The 19,147-nt window shown below is 46.5% G+C and overlaps 1 protein-coding gene across 1 annotated transcript in view; it reads right to left on the minus strand.

Moving 5' to 3' along the window:
- The window catches only part of LOC140614390 (uncharacterized), a 37,375-nt gene extending 18,234 nt beyond the window's left edge, over positions 1-19,141 (minus strand). Inside the window, exons 1-7 of the mRNA XM_072793640.1 lie at positions 19,037-19,141; positions 18,305-18,390; positions 13,965-14,091; positions 13,279-13,395; positions 9,587-11,023; positions 4,623-5,180; positions 2,646-2,727 (exon numbers count right to left, since the gene is read on the minus strand). Coding sequence (XP_072649741.1) covers positions 2,646-2,727; positions 4,623-5,180; positions 9,587-11,023; positions 13,279-13,395; positions 13,965-14,091; positions 18,305-18,328 — 2,345 coding nt within the window. The 5' untranslated portion in view covers positions 18,329-18,390; positions 19,037-19,141. The remainder of the gene's footprint in view (positions 1-2,645; positions 2,728-4,622; positions 5,181-9,586; positions 11,024-13,278; positions 13,396-13,964; positions 14,092-18,304; positions 18,391-19,036) is intronic.
- Positions 19,142-19,147: the final 6 nt, after the last annotated feature.

A 19,147-nucleotide genomic window follows, 5' to 3' on the forward strand; every position in this document is an offset into this window, starting at 1 on the left:
TTATCTTTTATTGAGAGTTGTTAACAAGGGGGCAGAATATTCATTACTTGGGGTGAAAAGTGGGTTTCCTCCTTTTTCTTCCTAATTTGGTCAGGAGTTTCCTGTTACGGCATCTGCATATTGGGCTTATCTGGTTTGATCTGGCCTATTGTGGACCATTGTCAGGACAGGACTCTGAGCTTCCTGATAGCTGGCCAAGACTTCCTTAGTGCTGGTCTCCAGAGGTCTCTTAGAACCTATCTGCCTACTCTTAACAGTATGAGGACACAAGTTTCCAGCCCTGCTGCTGAGCATGGACAACTGTCACATTGAGTCCACAGTTTCCCCCACAACAGATCCATGCTTCCCTGGACATGATGTCCTCCCCATTCTTCCTTCTTTTTGCCCTCTATTAATGAAGATGTTTAGTCATATCTTTAAGGCCATTTATATATAGGAATGTCCTGCTCCCTTGTATATCTGCCTGGCCTGCCTTTTATGGACTCAAACTTTCTTCTAAGGAAACTCCTTTCCCTCCCACTCAGCTTATCTTCTTTCATTTTGTCTACCATTTGCCCAATGTCCTTGTTCTGACTACAAGCCTAAAACCTATTCCAAAAGCAGTTCCATTAGTCCTTTAGTATCTGAGAGGAAAACTGTTTTCTGTTAAGTGTTGAAGGAGCATTTAGATTTTTTTCTCCTATCTGTACAGTTTACAAAGGTTTTTCTCTCCATCAAAGATGTTATCTTTCCTATATTGTATAAGGCATTATTCTAGATGGGCTTTTATTCTGTTTTATCTTGTCATTGATAAAAAAAAATACTAACTCACTGCAGAATAGGTCTCTGAAATCTAATATTACGATCAAGCTCTTTATAAATACTCCAAGGACTATTACAAATAATTTAAGGCATACTGTCTCAGCCTTCCCAGTGTTCCATATGATGGACTATGAGCAAGATAAATTCCTGTCCATCAAATAGGACCACAGAGATCCCATCTTTTTCTCTCCTGCTCTTACACTGCTATAATACAATGGTTTTTCAGAGGTTCCTCTGTCCTGTAGACTAGCTATGAAAAAAGATGGTGCACCTCCAGCTTGTCTGGACCCCTACTCGCTACACTAAAGATCCTCTCTACTGAAAGTTTTCTTCCTAATTACTACTGGAAAACACAGTTAATGAATATAACTTCCAGAAATCAAAAATCATTATCTTTTTTTCTCCAGCTTTAATTGTTTTTCTTAGAGATGATGTGGGAGTGATGCAGTGATGCATCTGCATCTGGATGCACTAAGCTTGAATTTTTATTTTTTTCCTCCTGAGTCCTACCTATTTCCTACCCATTAAAAAAGAATGGAAGAAAAGTCCTCTGAGTTCCCCCGTGAAGGTCATTACCAGGCTAAACAGCCCATAAAGAGAATTCACAGTAGATGCAGGGAAGTTTTTTCACCAAAATTGTCTTTTTTTTTAAGAATTTATTTATTTATGAGAGAGAGAGCAAGAGAGAGAGCACAAGCCAGGGCAAGAGGGACAAGCAGATTCTCCGCTGATCAGGGAACCTGATGCAGGGCTCCATCCCAGGACCCTGGGATCATGAACTGAGCTCGAAGCAGATGCTTAACAGACTGAGCCACCCAGGCGCCCCTTCACCAAAATAGTCGTAAGTCCTTCCTGGAGTAAAGTCCTTCCTGAGAGGCACTGCTTCAAAGTAACAGTAGGGCTGAATTAAAAGGGGAAATGCTATATAAACACTGTATAGTTTGAGAAATTGGAAGAGGCTGAGAAGAATAGGAAAGGCCACAATATACTCTTCTGGATTTTTAAAAATCTCACTTAATGGACTTCTTTCAAATGAAGAAAGCTAGTCTCCCTCCCAGTTATGACCATGAATTCCTCACCAAGTTTATTTTTAGGTCAATTTTTAGGAACATTACATTTTTAGGACACCTGGGTGGCTCAGTCAGTTAAGCATCTGACTCTTGATTTCCGCTCAGGTCATAATCTCAGGGTCAGGGAATAGAGCCCTGCATCTGGCTCCTGCTCAGCAGGGAGTCTGCTTCTCCCTCTGCCCCTGCTGTCTCTGTATCTCTGTCTCAAATGAATAAATAAAATCTTTTAAAAATATAAAAATAAACATAAAATAAAATGCATCTTTGTACAGAAAATAGTAGAAAATTAAATTATCCCATTATATGAAAAAAAAAAAGTGTGTGGCTGGAGGAGGGTGGTAACACAAATATGTGGCAAAACCTGTAGAACCCTTGCAGGTATGGATCCCTGGGGAAGGTCCTTCCCAGTTCAGGGCTGGTAATCCAGTGAACTTCTGCCAAAAATTCTACAATACTTTAAGAATGACCATTTTCATCCCCCACAGCGGCCATTCGAGAAAGAAAACCCCTTTGTGTGACAAAATCTTTAAAATATTTTATTTATTCATGAGAGACACAGAGAGAGAGGCAGAGGAGGGAGATGCAGTTTCCCTGCAAGGAGCCCACTGAGGGAGTCAATCCTGGGTCTCCAAGTTCATGCTCTGAACTGAAGGCAGATGTTCAACCACTGAGCCACCCAGGTGTCCCATGTGTGATAAATTATTAAAACAAAGGGAGAGGTGAATTGGAAAGGAAGTTCATAGATTCTTACCTGTACTGACCTCTCTTACTTACCTGTACTGACCTCTCTCATGACCTTTCAGCCAACCTGTGTGCAAGCATCTGGGCCCATGTACCTTCCCTTGCTCCACCAGAGCTATTAGAACAGAAGAGTACTGGGAATCAAAGTGGATTCTGGAACTCCTTTCAGCTCATCCTCTGCTTTTAGCAAGTGGAAAGGGAAGTGGAACACCCAGGAAGACGAGGTGGGTGGGTTGGGGAAAGAGGAGCCTTCTAAAGAAGGAGCACAACTGTCTTACTCAGGAAGAAACTTTAGAAACTTAGGAGGCCCTGAGTATGTACTAAAGTAGGGTTAGCGGTAGAGAACCAAGATCTCAAGAAAATATTGCTATCTGAGTCGAGCAAATTCGCTTTTTTATTTTCTCAAAATATCCTTAGCTAATCTTTTGATCTATTCTTTCATATAAATTTCTGAATTCAGATTCTTTAGGAGTTTGGAACAAAAATTATTTCCATTGGGATTGCCTTGATTTATAGATTAATTTGTGAAGCAACAGTTTCATAAAACTAATGTTTCTCATTCAGGAACATGTGCTCTTGTCATTTATTCAGCTCTTTTATGAAGGCAGTTTTGATGAGCATTGGCACAAAGTAGGAACTTCATAAAATTTGTTAAATGAATGAATCTATAAAAGTAAGAGGTCAATACATTATATAACAATTAGTGATGTTTTCCTGATACTTCCAAAGCCTATTTCATGGCATGGCACATAGGGTGCTCAGTACATACCTACTGAATGAACAGAAAAGCCCTAATCTTATGCTCTTCTGCATACACAATTTACAGAGCAAACATATTCCCCTAAAAGGCTTTTCCTGCCTGTTGATAGACTTCATTTGTTGAAAGTGATATGGATTTATAGTTCCCAGAAAGTTTTACTGGCAGGTGGTTCCAACTTCACACATTTAAATGGATCTTCTGAATAGCATGTCCTCTCTCCAATCAAAGATATTTCCCTGGATAATCTCATGTCACCTCAAACCACTTTTCCCAAACACACCATCATGTGCATAGACACACATATACACTTTCCATAACTGTGTAGCAAGGGGGAGCCATGTCACGCCTGAGTCCTGTGCTGATCTGAGAGCTAATCTAAGAAAGGTTATCAAGATCACCTAAGACCACACTTTCTGGAGCATAGGTACTGAGTCCCAGCTTCCCGCATGGCTCCCTAATTTTGGAAAAGGAAGAGCCTGAGAGTAAGACAGCAGAAGACCTCCAAGTGAGATTTCCCCTCTCTTGCAGCCCGTAAGCACATTCATTACTCACCATCCCCAGACTCCTAGACTCAAAACAATGACTATCCTACCACTCCAGGGCAGCTGGGCCCCTACCCTCACCCACAGTTGTAGTTACTCCTTCAGTGTATTTTTCCACATTCTTGGTGGCAAGGCACAAAGCTTCTCAAAATAAACCACTACACTCCATTGTCCAGAACTGAGTCTCAGCTGGAGAATCCTGGCTTCAGTGACTGGGTTGGAGAAGAAAATTGTTTTTGCTGAGCATGTTCAGTGACCCTGACCATTGACAAAGATTCTGTCCTTGGCCAAACTCGAGCCGGTCTCTCCTGGGCCCTTTCTCTACTCAGCCTTAACCTTGGCGTGTAAAGACCAACAAACACTCAGAGTGTCTATCTGAGAAAATTCAGGGCTGCCAAAAGAATTTAGTGTTCGTTCCACCCAACACCTGAAGACAGGGCCCCTGTCTCCCAGTCTCTGGAGGGTAGGAGCCAAACTTCCCTGAGACCCGCTAGCAAACCATATGGGTCTCACATGATTTCTCCCTGACTCCCCGGGGCCTCCTCTCTCTCTCTCTCTCTCTCTCTCTCTCTCGCTCTCTCTCTCTCACTCACACACACACACACACACACACGGTCCATTCTCCTTTTAAAAAGTCCAGCCACTTCTGTACCAGTCAAAGCTGCGTTCAGTTCACCCTGGACTCTCCCCTCCTGCAGCAGTTATTACTGATTAAAACCTGTCCGGCTTTGTTCACCTTGGACACCCTGGCGAGGAGAGGCCGCCTCTGGAGAGAAAGAGGGCGGAGGACGCCTGGACCCAGAAGGGCTGCGGGACGAGCTGCAGGTGGCGGCGTGGCCGCGAGTCCAAGCAGGACGAAGCTGCTCCAGTGCGCCCCTGGGTGGCGGTGGGCGCAGACCCGCTCGGACCCCCGGGGAGCCAGGACACCAGCCGCCACCTCCAGCCGCGACGGGGCGCTGGCACGAGGCAGGTGCGCTGGAGGACCAGGGAGCGCGCTCCACGGCCCGGGGCGCAGATCACTGGCCCCTGGGCCAGGCGCTTCCAGGTCAAGGCTGGCCAGACCCTCGAGAGGCCGAAGACGGCTCACGGGCACCAGCGGGCCGCAACCGAGCGCCCCTCCTGCGGAGCGCAGGGGCTCGGCCACCCCGCGGCGAGCCGGAGCCCCCGAGCCCGCCTCCCCTTCTAGGAAGCCGGGGGGCTTCCCTCTCTCTCGGTGGTGCGCTGGTCCCGGACACTCCTGCGCCCGCTTGCAAAGCCGCGCCCTCACTGCAGGTGTCAGTGCTGCAGAAGTCTAGCAGCGGTCTTGTTGCAAGCCTGCCTGCCTGCCTGCCTGCGCACACTTCAGCAGCTGGCCACAGATGGGGCTGCAGCAGGGCCAGGAACTACGCAGATGTTTGGGGGTTCCACGTGCAGCTGTGATGGAAAAGCCAGACTTGTTGGCCTGCAGGGCGCGTCATACAGGCAAACAGCTGTGTGCATCTCCTAAGCCCGCGCTGTTCCTGGAACCCAACGCAGGGGCGGGACTGGTGAAGATGAACAATTTGGAGTCTGTGCTCTATCACTGTTCCCTTAACTGAGGTCTTAGTAGGGCCAGACTTGACATACTGAGTGCTAACCTGGAGAGAAGGCCAGAAACTAGAGAATTAGCCCAACTTCACACTGTAAACACTGAGGACAACCGAGCACATTACAATTTACACTGGACTTACCTGTTACTCAGGTAACAACATGCCTGATCTCTGTTACCATAAAGGATACAGGCAGTGTACAGAATGAGAGCTCTCTGAAGGTGCTACTTAGAAATCTCAGCTTCAGGGAATGAGAGATGGGGTAGGAACAGTTTACGGAGATGGAGGGAGTACCTGCTGGAGGCCTATTCGTTCAGGAGGCATGGCAGTGGTAGCTAGATTAAAGGAGAAATCATGCAGCCACCTTGTTTTTTACCACCAGCCAACTTCCATGTTGGAGTGGCTGTGGAAAGACAAGGAAAATCAATAACTATAACAAGAAATGAACCAGATGGAGAGCTCTAACCAGGGAGCTGGCCTTGCAGCTGCTGAGTGGACTACATACACAGACCCCAAAGGAAAAGGCCCAAGAGGCACAGAGATTCACTCTCACTCAACTCATGACCAGAAGTGCCTGTTTATCCCAAATACAGAGTATGTGGAAATCAGAGGGAACCATTACCTCACTTCCCATAACCCACTAGCTCCTCCACCCCAACACTAGCCAGTCACAAGTCGTCAACAAAAGATCTGAATGCACACACTGAGAGCTTACTGTGAACCAAGAAACATTAATGGAGGATGATCAACACCTCCCATAGAAGGATGTCAAAGCTAAATTCCAGGCATTGGGGAAAAAATACCCTGAAGCTTCTCCTCAGTTATCTTAGTGCCAGGAGACCTGGAACAATAGAAACAAGAGAAAAGGTTGTGATCTCAAAAGTCCGCAAGATACTTTTCAGGTGTCTGATCAGCCCAGTTAACTCCCCCTTACCAGAGTGGGACCAGAGCAGCCTCATTCACTATGTGACCTAACCCCTCTGCCAGCAAGGAGTAGACAAGTGAACACCTCACCTAAAGTGGGTAGATTAGATTCTCTCCCAGAAATGCACCACAGCCTGGGAGATTGGACTGCTCCCTGGAATGGAGTTGTAAACATGAAACCTAGGGCAACTTCTGTTGTGTGCCTAGGGGCAGAGACAGCAGCACTGCAAAGAGGAGATTAGTGGTCAGAAGTGAAGAAAGCAGAGACAGCCTGTTGTTCCCGCTTGGGTCTTCCAGGCTCCAGATCTCCCGCTGCATTCTTGCCCTTACTGCCAGGCTACTCGTAGGAATCCTGATAATTGAGTGTATTTACGTTCATTAAAGTAAGTTTGTTATTTTTAAAGGGTCTTAACCTAGCCAACTCACTGATAAAGGCAAAAGTCGCAAAACTAAACAATTCAGGTATTGTGATACCCATATCCCTTTCCTGAAGGAGGTGGGCAGTACTCCTGCTCATGTGAAACTAATAAGTTTGGGAGGGAGGGGGGAATAGGTATGTTTAGACATTGTCATTGCACTTTAGAGAAAATAAAACTCTTGGAAGAACTCTACGTTGGAATTTAAGTGACATATGAGTTTATTTTTATACAACTGCCCTTTCTGTGAGCTACATATGGCTCTTGTCAAAAGACACCCAAGTGCCTACTAAATGCCAGACAACCTGGTGACACTGGTCCCTACATTAGAAAGAATGGCACATTATTCATCTTTTAGCACCCAGGAAGTGCTGTGGAGGTTGTATTGCACATTTGTGCAACAATGTGCAACTCTACATGCCTGTTGAGTTAATGAAAAAGGAAGAAATAAATGAGAAAATAACAATTATCATCAGAAACCCATAGATCTATTGGCTGTGAGGAATCAAAAATCATTTTTCAAGCCAGAGCTGGTATTTATTTTTCCCTACACTTTTTGCTTGCTTCTCACCTTAAACTATATTTAGAAGCTCTACTTTTCTGAAGTCTGGCTAGTTTCAGAGCCTCTCATTCCCACTCTTCTTTCTCTAATCCTCCCAGAAGCCCTGGGGCCCTGTTGAATAGTGCTTGTGGGAAATAAATAGGACTTTTAGAAATATATATATATATAGTGTACGTGAGGGAAATAATGACAAAGAAACCACAGTCATTGTCGTTTTCCTGCATTTTGACTGCTTAATACTGATTCTAGGTGAGGGATCTTTGCATTTTGCAGAGTCTGGAAGCTCTGAAGGTAAGTTTGGTTTCTGCTTTTTCTTCTGCTGAATTATACGTATTACACAAATCTTATCAAGGAAGAAAATAAAGAAAAACTTCCAACATCTCACAAACCATTTAAATTTCTCCCTATGCTGAGGGTGATGGAAATTTTCTTTACCTTGGATACACAACTGTATTCATTTGTCAAAGTTCACCAAACTGTCTACTTTAAAAAGGTAAAGCGGGGATCCCTGGGTGGCTCGGTGGTTTTGCGCCTGCCTTTGGCCCAGGGCACGATCCTGGAGTCCCGGGATCGAGTCCCGTGTCAGGCTCCCGGCATGGAGCCTGCTTCTCCCTCTGCTGGTGTCTCAGTCCCTCTCTCTCTATCATAAATAAATAAATAAATCTTTTAAAAAATAAAAAATACCAAAAGGGTAAAGGATATGAAGTATATCTCAATAAGCCTAACCAAAAATGTATCTTTACGCCCTCCCTTGCAGACATAATAGTATGGTGTTATCATAACAGTGTACATATCCTTTCCTTAGTGCTAAATTCCTTAACTATGTAAAGTACGTTTCCATATGTTGCTACGCTGTCCTGAAGCAGTGATTGTGAGGATCAGGGCCCATACCATTAGATGAACAGTATAACTAAACCAGTGACATCAAAATATCTGATAAGATTAGAGTCCATAAACAGGAGTGCCTGGGGGGCTCAGTTGGTTAAACATCTGCCTTTGGCTCAGGTCATGATCCTGGGGTCCTGGGTTCAAGTTCCACATCAGGCTCCCTGCTCAGTGTGGAGCCTGCTTCTCCCTCTCCCTCTTCCTGCCACTCCACCTGCTTGTGCTCTCTCTCTCTCTCCCTTTCTCTGTCAAATGGAGAAATAAAATAATATTTTAAAAAAGTACCAGGACTCAGGATCCCTGGGTGGCGCAGCGGTTTGGCGCCTGCCTTTGGCCCAGGGCACGATCCTGGAGACCCGGGATCGAATCCCACGTTGGGCTCCCGGTGCATGGAGCCTGCTTCTCCCTCTGCCTGTGTCTCTGTGTGTGTGTGTGTGACTATCATAAAAAAAAAAAAAAAAAAAGTACCAGGACTCAAAAATTCAGATTTAATCAGAGGATGTGGAATAGGTGTGAGAATACATCCAAGTATGTGTATGATTAATTATGATCTCTCCTCTGAAGCAGGAGCTACAGTAAGTCAGGGTCAGGTTTCTCACCTTTCCTCAGAGGCTCGCCAGCATGATGCCAAGTTCATTCCATGTATAACTGAAAGATGGCTATAACCAGGCACCTGCCCTCTACTAGACAGGCCCAAATCACTTTTCATACCTACATATTTGAGTGGGCACTGAAATTAAACAAAGATGTGGACAGGAATAGAAAAGGAACCCAAACAGAAACATCCCCTTCCAACGAGGTTTAGAGACATGATTTTACATTATTGCTACCAATGCTGACTCATCACTTCATATTCTTTTCACTGGTGATTTCCTCGGTCTATTGGCTAGTTACACAGGATCCTCAAATGGTCATTACCAAGGTAGTAAGAAGTTCCAGGCTCAGATTCCACACAGTGAGCCTTGCTACTGCCCCACCAAATGAGCCTCCTTAATTTCTGAAAGCAATCACTGGATACTTTCTCTCATTACCTCCTCCCACGGCCTTTGAATCTCATGTCTCTTGAATTACAACAGGCTATCCCATTGGAATGCCATCTCCCTAAGCCCCAAAATGTTCTGTAAACTCTACCAAATCTAGTAGACTGATGGTACAGGCCCAAACTGGAAACTGTAAAGGACAACACCTACCATTTCTTCAGTGTGAGGATAAAAATGGAGTTGGGAAGATGGGAGGAGAAACAACACAGACACGGTCAGGAGCCCAGGGAAACTGGTAAGTCTAGGTGGGTGGGTGGTGGAGGATGTGAGGGAGCTCAGGGGGAATGGGACAAAGGATTCGGGCTCCCAGTGGAGGACTTCCCAGGAGAAGTGAGATCCTGAAAGAAAGGCACTATTTGAACAGGTGAAGAATTGGCCATTTCAGACAAGGGGAGCAGCACAAAGACAGGCATGGAGGGAGGAAGGAGCATGGGGTGTGGGGAAGCTGAGGCAGCCCCTGGCACGGTGGGGGCAGAGTGCACATGTGGGGCAGGCAGAGGGGGACAGCTAGAAGAGGGGCAGCGGGGCCCCAGTGTGGCTGGCCCTGTCACTTGGGCCACTTTCTTGCGAGCATGCAACTTTTGGTGCTGAATGAAACTTGCGCTCCACTTGAAGGCTTTCCCGCACACCTTGCACTCATAAGGCCTCTCCCCTGTGTGGAGCCGCTGATGCTGGACCAGGGTTACCTTCTGATTGAATGCTTTCCCACACTCCAGGCAGCCATAGGGCTTCTCCCCAGTGTGGATTCGCTGGTGTACTATAAAGCGTGAGCTACAGCTGAAAGTTTTCCAGCACTCTTTGCATTTGTAGAGCTTCTCCCCCGTGTGGAGCCTCTGGTGCTGGAGAAATACCGAGCTTCGGCGGAAGGCTTTCCCACACTCTTTACACTCGTACGGTTTCTCTCCGGTGTGGATTCGCTGGTGCTGAACGAGGACTGAATTTGAACTGAAACTTTTCCCACACACCTGACATTCGTAGGGCTTCTCCCCAGTGTGAATTCGCTCATGGACAATGCAGTCATAGCTACACCTGAAAGCCTTCCCACAGTCCTTACACCTAAAGGGTTTCTCCCCAGTGTGGATTCGCTGATGCCGGATTAGTTTTGAGTTGTAGCTGAAGGCTTTCCCACAGTCCTTACATGCATAGGGCTTCTCTCCACCGTGGAGTTTCTGGTGCTGAAGGAGGTGGGAATTTTGACTGAAGGCCTGTCCACATTCCTGACATGAGTAAGGTTTCTCCCCGGTGTGGGTTTTCTGGTGCCGGAATAGTTTTGAGTTATACCTGAAGGCTTTCCCGCATTCTTTGCACTTGTAGGGCTGGTCATCAGTATGAATCCTCTGATGCTGGAGAAGGTCTGAGTGTTGGCTGAAATACCGGCCACATGCACCACATTTATAAACTGCCTGTCCTCTGGGGAGGCCCTGCTGTGTAAGGAAATGTGTGCTGACACCAGCATTTCCTTCTAGTTGCCTGACTGTCTCCTCTCTTTCAATGCTGGAGGATTCGTAATCCTGGGCCAGCAAGTCTGTGAAAACTCCTTTGTTTGTTTTCTCCCCTATGTCACACAGCTGTGGCTTCTCTAAGCTATCCTTACGGTGAGGGGGCTGGGGAGCTTCTCTGAGCAGCCCCTCCACCATCAGCCTGTGGACCACTGAGTCTTCGGAAATGTTCAGTCTTGGGGTTTGCTCCTCATTCTCAGTCTTGTTTTTACCACCTCACATGATAAAAAGAAAACAGAGGAAGCACTTAAGCTATAAATGTAGTTTACTTTTTAAAAAAAAAAAATGGATTAATGACAGATTTTATACTATTTAAGTCTAGTATAGTCCAGACTAATTTTTTTTTTAACTGAGTCTTCTCTATTAGAAGAACTAGGTTTTTTACAACTACGTAGTTTTTCAAATTTTATTTACTTATTTATATCACGTAATCTCTACACCCAATGTGGGGCTTGAACTCATGACCCTGAGACCAAGAGTCGTATACTCTACAGAGTTTAAAAGATATGGTTTGAGATTCTCAAGGACAGTAGCCCTCAAAGCGTGGTCCTGGGACTACCACCGCAGGGAAACTTGTTAGTAATGCAAATTCCCAGGCCCCACCCCAGTCCTGCTGAATTAGAACCTCCGGAGGTGGTATCCAATAAGTCCACGTTCTAACAAGCCCCTCACAAGATTCGGATGCTCACCAGAATTCGAAACCACTGATCTAGAAGCTAAAAAGGCAGGTGGAGGCTGTTCTTGTAATTGTTTTAAGCTGCACTGCCCATAAGGCAACCCTAGACACCTGTGGTTATTTAAATTTATTTTCTTATTTTTCTTTTATTTTTGGCTGTCTTAAAGATTTTATTTATTTATTTGAGAGAGAGAAAGAGAGAGAGCATGCTCAAGAGCACAAGCAGAGGGAGGGGCAGAGGGAAAGGGAGAAGCAGACTCCCTGCTATTAAGTAGGGAGCCCCACATGGGGCTTGATTCTAGGACGCTGAGATCATGACCTGAGCCGAAGGCAGACACTGACTAAGATGTGGCTAATTAAATTTAATTAAAATGGGACAAAATTTAAAATTCAGTTCCTTGTTTGTATAGCCACAGTTCAAGCACTGATGAGGACAATGGCTAATATATTGGGCAGCACAGATATAGAACATTTCTATCACTAGACAGTGCTGGCTTAAAAAGTCATTGGCACACTAAACAGACCATGCGCAGCTGTGGCAAAGGAAAACACTGTCCACTGCAGGCGGTCGACAGGAAAAGGTTTCTCATCAAGATGGGAAATGGGCACCTGGATGGTTCAATTAGTTAAGCGTCTGCCTTAAACTCAGGTCATGATCCCAGAGTCCTGGGATTGAGTCGTGCATTGGGCTCCCTACTCAGCAGGGAGTCTGCTTCTCCCTCTCCCTCTGCTCATGCTCCCTCACTCTTGCTCTCTCTCTCTCTCAATTAAAATCTTAAAAAAAAAAAAATGATGATAGGAAGTGCTGAGTCAACCCAAAGGGACAGATGATGACAGAAGTGGCGCCAAATTAGGAAGGAGCATTTGGTTTACAAGACTCTGAACAACATAAGGAATGGAAAGAGCATGAGAACAGAGCCAACTGAATGAGAAGGCTAAGTAAGCACCCAATCTCTGGATGGTTCTCATTCACCTCAATTCTGAACCTTCCAAAACAGGAAAGCATTTGTTCCCAATAAATAAACAGGCTTTCTTTCAAAAGCTAATAATGTTTAGGAGTTCATGGAAGTTCTCTTCCCATGTAATTTCATACACACATACATAAAATGTTCTTACAGAAACAAGTTCTGGGGCTCCTGCATGGCTCAGTTGGTCAAGCATCAACTCTTGGTTTCAGCTCAGGTCATAATCTAGGGGTCATGGGATAAGGCTCCCATTCTTAGTGCAGTCTGTTTAAGACTCTCTCTCCCAGGACACCTGGGTGGCTCAGTGGTTGAGCATCTGCCTTTGGCTCAGGATGTGATCCTAGAGTTCCAGGATCAAGTCTTACATCGAGCTCCCTTCGAGGAGCCTGCTTCTCCCTCTGCCTGTGTCTCTGACTTCTCTCTGTATCTCTCATGAATAAATAAAATATTAAAAAAAGACTGTCTCCCTATCCCTTTACACCTCCCCATTTCTCTCTTGCTCTCAAATAAACAAATAAGTCTTAAAAAAAGAAACAAGTTCTTACTATATTGTATTTATATTCCTAAATTGACCCCCAAAAGCCTTTTTTCACTAAGTGTCTCTGAAATCCTTTAGCTTTACAAAGAAAAATAACAGAAAAAAAATTTTCTGGGTGGATCTTTTCCAGTATGGGGCTGAAGCTCTAGTGAGGGGCTTTCTCCTGAATGAGAGTAACCATCTTCACCCTCACAAGAACTGGTAAGACAGAAGCAAAACTCTTCATGTTGAATCATTAAAAGACAGGAGGAGGCCAAGCCAAAGAGGAAGGTGATAGGTTCTCCTGCTTACCTGGGTGGACACCTCCCAAGGCCTCTCCCTCAATGGGTATCCAGGGATCTAGGCCCCATGGTGCTTCCCCGCGCTCCAGCTGGAATATCAGATCTGGTTTGGGGAATGGAAATGCTGCTGAAGAAGAAAGAAAAGGAACAAGAAGCTGAACAGGGTCCCTGCTGACACCTGTCCATCCACCATCTGCTTTGCCAGGTGACTAAGCATCCTGAGACACGAAGTGAGCTCAGTGTGGAGAGAATCTGGGGATCTAAGGAAGGCACAAATTGTTTTGCTGGAGAGGAAGCGTACTCTAGCTCTATAAGAGAAGACAGAAAGCTCCTGCTGTAGTTAGAGGTGTGCCCAGGGGTCCTAGGAGCCTCTCACACAGGGGAAATGGGGCCCAGGACTTCAGGGTACTACAAGAGTGGAGGGGCAAACGTGGGGCCACCAGGAACCCACTCAGCTGTCTGTGCCGAGCAAAAACCCCTCTCAGGAGAGTCCCCACCAGGAAGAAGTGAAGAGGCAAGTCCTTCTGAAAACCAAAGTGAGGCTAGATCTTTCTCCATTAGCTGCACCAGAAATGGGGGATTAGGGAGCTCGCCTCATGGCACATCAGTCCTAGGGGTACAGGAGATCCCAGATCCACCAAGGAGGAAGCCAGCAGCCCCTGGGCAGAGCTAGTTCAGGGACAAGGAAGGACTTACCCAAGGAAGTTATGTTTGCATAATTCTCCAGCATCACCTCCCGGTACAAGGCCCTCTGCATGGGGTCCAGGCTGGTCCACTGACTCTGGGGGAAGTACACGGCCACATCCTCAAAGGTCACTGGCCCCTGGAACAACAGGCTCCTGCTCAAGCCCCATGTAAGCACTGAGGAGGGACCTGAACTCCAGGGAAGAGCTGACTCTACTGGAGTCCATGGCTCGGAGCCCCATGGGAGGCTTATACTGGAGAGCCACAAACGTACCCTAGGTGAGGACAGCCCTCAGCACATTTTCCATGTGCATACCTCTGGAGCCCACCTGCCTGATGGTCACATCACCCCCATGTCTGGTTCCGTGAGCTGGGTTGATCTTTCTAGAATGTTCTCTAAAATGACCATAGCAGGTATCTGTCTTTTACCCTGACTCCATCTACTGGGTTTCTCTCTGGTCTTTTTCTTCCATGTCTTTTTATAGACAGAGGAACAATTCCATGGGCACAGAGTTCCCTTCACCCTGGATGGTTCTCCCTCTTTCTGCCATCTTGCCTTATCAGATTTAATCAGAGGATGTGGTCTGATTAAGGTCTTATCAGAGAGTTGGTTGTCCCTTGAAGGCAATGTGCAGTGACACCTCCTCCCCTAACACCTGACTCCAGGAACAGGATGGCAGTCTCCATCCTTGAGCATGGACTTGCTCCCTGATCATCTAAGCTCCATCCAACCTGCCCTCTGCGCCAAGTGTGTCTCACTGCCTCCCGATGGGGCCATTTCCACATTCTCAGGAGAGAAGGAAACCATCCCTTGTCCTATGCCAACTACTTTTACATCAATTCACTCAATCATCAGAACACACATGTGAAGTAAGAATTATTATTCTCTATTATAGATGATGGGAATTAGTGATGTTAAGCACCTTGAAATAGACAAGAAGGAGTCTTCTTTATCTGAGTATTTATTTTAAGGTTGTATAAGGAAGCAAACATTTCAAAATGAACTGACCACTTATATAAATGAGGGGCACTATGCCGTCTCTCCTTGTCTTACACTATACTCTACACCTCAGTCTGTTAACAAACTGCCTAGTGTCTTGCTGGATGGAAGAAACAGAACTACAGAAGAACTGCAGGATTGCAGCCATCATGATAAAGAACTGGTACAGACAAGAATCATCAATGGATGCTAAATCTAGGAGATTTTGGTGAGGAGCAGGATACTTGCATGATCTTAAATGTCTCCCCATAGATTTCTGAATAGTTGCAAAGGAAAGATAATAACCAGACACTGAAGAAATCAGGTATCACCTTGACCAGGAAGTTTAAATGTGCCTAGTATGAGGAACTGAATTTCTTACTTTAATTAATTTTAATTCTAAACAGGCACATATAGCTAGTGGCTTCCTTACTAGACAGTGCATAATAAATAGTTCACTGACCCCAAATGTTAACCAAACTTCTCTTTACTTCCTTCAGAGCCAACAGCTGGGAACATGGACTTGACCTGCCTTCCTCATATCATGGCTTTCTACCCCTCCACACCTCTGAGACACCCCTCTAATCGGTGCATTCCTTGTTCCTTGTTTCCTACAACATTCAGCTTCTCAACAACTTGTTTCATCTCTGATCACTCCACTTTTGTCCTTTGCTAGCACTTAGTCCCTCTCCATGATGTGAAACAGGGCTGTCGATTCCCCTATAGGGGATGTGGGTTTGGAGGCAGCATAGCACAGAGAAAAATAGCACAGGCTTTAGGGCTGTGCTTCTCTTTTTTTTTTTTAATTTTTTTTTTATTTTTTTTATTTATGATAGTCACAGAGAGAGAGAGAGAGAGAGGCAGAGACACAGGCAGAGGGAGAAGCAGGCTCCATGCACTGGGAGCCTGATGTGGGATTCGATCCCGGGTCTCCAGGATCGCGCCCTGGGCCAAAGGCAGGCGCCAAACCGCTGCGCCACCCAGGGATCCCGGGCTGTGCTTCTCAACGGGAAAATGCTCACAAGGAGACATATGGCACTCACTGTCTGGGACTGGGTTTTTTTTTTTTTTTTAGATTTATTTATAATAATTATTTGAGAGAGAGTGTACACAAGTGGGAGGGAGGGGCAGAGGGAGAGGGCGACTCTTTACTGAGTACAGGGCCCAATGTGGGGCTCGATCCCAGGACCCCAAGATCATGACCTGCGCTGAAGGCAGAGGATGTGATTAAGCCTAACTGATTAAGCCACTCAGGCGCGCCTGGAGACGTTTTTAGTTGTCACAACCATCAGATGGTGGGAGTGCTACTGGCATTTAGTAGGTAGAGGCCAGGGATGCTGCTAATCATCCTACAACAACACACAGGAGACCCTCCCCCCCCCAACAAAAAAATTATCTGGCCCAAAATGTCAATAACACTGAGGTTGACAAGCTCAGCTCTAGACTCAGAATCCCTAGGTTCAAATCCCATCTCTGATAACCACCATCTGTATGACCTTGGATGAGATATTCAAACTTTTTTGCCTCGGTTTCCCCACTTGGAAAACTGGGATAATAGGAGTGCCTATCTTACAAGGCTCTTATAAGGGTGGAATGAGTTGATACATGTAATGAACTAAAATATTGCCTGGCACATGGTGTTATATAAATCCCTGCACTTACAAGTACAAATGAGATTAGGGGAACATTTCTTATAGAGATTATAGATAATACAGTTGTCTAGGGGGGTTTGTATGCCTCAGTCAGGTAAGCGGCCAACTCTAGATTTTAGCCTAGGTCATGATCCCAGGGTGTGGGGATTGAGCCCCACGTCAGGCTCTATGCTCAGTGGGGAGACTACTTAAGGATTCTCTCTCTCCCCCTCTCCCTCTGTTCGCCTCCTACCCCCCTTCACGCTCTCTCTCTCTCTCTCCCTCATTCTCACTCAAATAAATACATCTTAAAAAAAAAAAAAGCACAACCATTGTCTAAACATATATGTGTATTTTTTTCCCTCCCTTTCTTTTTTAATAATCAAATTGTAATTTTACTTGGGGCTGCTCCCAGCTCTGGCAACTAAGTGAAGCCAATGAAACACAAGTACAAAAATTGTTGGGGACTCTCCGGGAAGGTTCCTGAAAGCGTGCAAACAGATGAGAGGTTAGGCTTTTTTGTCATCTCCATCTGGAATGCACACATGATAGCTGGAGATAAAGCAGCCACCTTGGACCGTGAAATGGCCCTGAACATGAGAGTCAGTGGTAAGATGGTGAAGCAGAAAAAGTGAAAGAGCCTGGTGTGTGATAACACTGGAACTGCTACAACATCCCTGGATTGCCTCTCCCCGACTTCTCTTGCATGGGAAAGAAGCCTCTATCTCCTTTAAGCCACTGTCACTTCAGGTCTCCTTATTGGAACCCAATCCTGAGTGACTACCATACCCCACATAAAGCACTAGGAGAGAAGAGATTGCCCCTACAGGTGTTTAAACATTTCCTGACTTGGAACTAATTTTGGCTTAAGTGCTGGAAGAGGGGTGGATGGTCCAGTGTCTACATACACATCATCCTTGAGTCTTGAACAGGGTTCCTAATTACAGGACACATCCATTACATGAGACACCAGGCTTCTCATTACAAGATCTAGAATGCTGGAGAAAAATTCAATGCAAGCATCCTCTAGTGCCAGGAAATTTTTGGAAGGACCACTGCTTCCAGTGCTGTATGAATTTGTGCCAACAAAGGGTTCAGGCTCTCACAGAGGTTAAGCTATCATCTTTGCAATGGGCTGGTGGCACTGGCATCAGCTCCAAACTCCGCGTTCCTCCAAGAATCTACCTCCCTCATCAATCCACACCCTCCAAAGGCTCCCCAGTGCTGGCTTCATTGTACACTGACTTTGTGATCTACAGGGCAAGCTCCTCCTGTGGGAATGCCTTTTTAAACGCAGCATGTGGCCTTCCTCTGTATGGTGTGATGCAGACTAGCACTCCCCAAATTTTAACTTGCCCATTCACTCCCCAGATATCATACAAACATAGATTCTGATTCTGGAGATCTGTGTCGGGGCCTAAGATTCTGCCTTTTTAGCAAGCCCCTGGGTGATGCCGAAGCTGCTCATCTGTGAGCCATACTTTTATGGTCCCTAGTCTGCATGGATGTAGATCCTCACTTTCTTGGAGAGTTTCTTAGCTGGAGCTTCCCTCGTTTCCAAGCAACCCGATCCTCCCATTTACCTACTCGCCCTCATCACTTCCCCTAACATACAGGAGTATGCCATACTCAACTGATGGATGCAAAGCTAGGCACAAGACTGGCCAGGTCAGGCTACTACTCCTGTAGTGATGGATCAGATCTGTTCTGAATGTGGAAAGCTGGAAGAAAGCTCAGCTCACCTGGGGCCACACTGTCTGGAGCATGGCTGATGACCCCTGGCTTCATGCACTGCCCTCTCTGTTTGGAAAAGCAAGAACCTGCGGGGCTAAGAGAGAGAATGACAATGAGGCTGACCTTGCCTTGTTCCCCACCTCTTCCCCCTCCGTCTCCCTGCCTCTCTCATCGGAAACGATATTCTTGGGGCACTGTGGATGCTCTCGGTGCCCCTTCTCCAGTGGTTCATGGGGTGCTGCATCTGCTTCCTGCATCTATAAATTCTACAAATCTGGGGCAGCCCGGGTGGCGCAGCGGTTCAGCGCCGCCTGCGGCCCAGGGCGTGATCCTGGAGACCCGGGATCGAGTCCCGCGTCGGGCTCCCTGCATGGGGCCTGCTTCTCCCTCTGCCTGGGTCTCTGCCTCTCTCTCTCACGAATAAATAAATAGAACCTTTAAAAAATAAATAGATTCTACAAATCTGCCTGGTGAGGCTTAAAATTCCTCGAAAGAACGTCTGCGGAGCAAGAGTCAAGAAAATCCCTGGGCCACTACGAATGAATTAGTAAGTAGTAGTTTGTCCCGAACGGTTCTAGCAAAGGTGCAAAAACCCAAAGCGAGAATTTAGAGCAAAGCAGGATAACGGAGCCCCGGGACCGGCGGTGGGTGATCTGGCCCCAGGGCTCGGTGCAGCCCGCAGACGCGACGGGCACCGGAACGCTCCGCCCCCCCGCGCCGCCGGCCCCCACCCCGAGTACCGCGAGCCGGGGTCAGGCCAGCGCCGCGGGGCAGGAGGCCGAGGGCGCGTCCGCGGCTCCCGCCCGAGCTCCGGGACCCCGCGGGCCGGGCCGCCGCAAGGAGGCGGGGGC

This window comes from Canis lupus, chromosome 22 (assembly GCF_048164855.1).
Source record: "Canis lupus baileyi chromosome 22, mCanLup2.hap1, whole genome shotgun sequence".
Taxonomy (NCBI): Eukaryota; Metazoa; Chordata; class Mammalia; order Carnivora; family Canidae; genus Canis; species Canis lupus.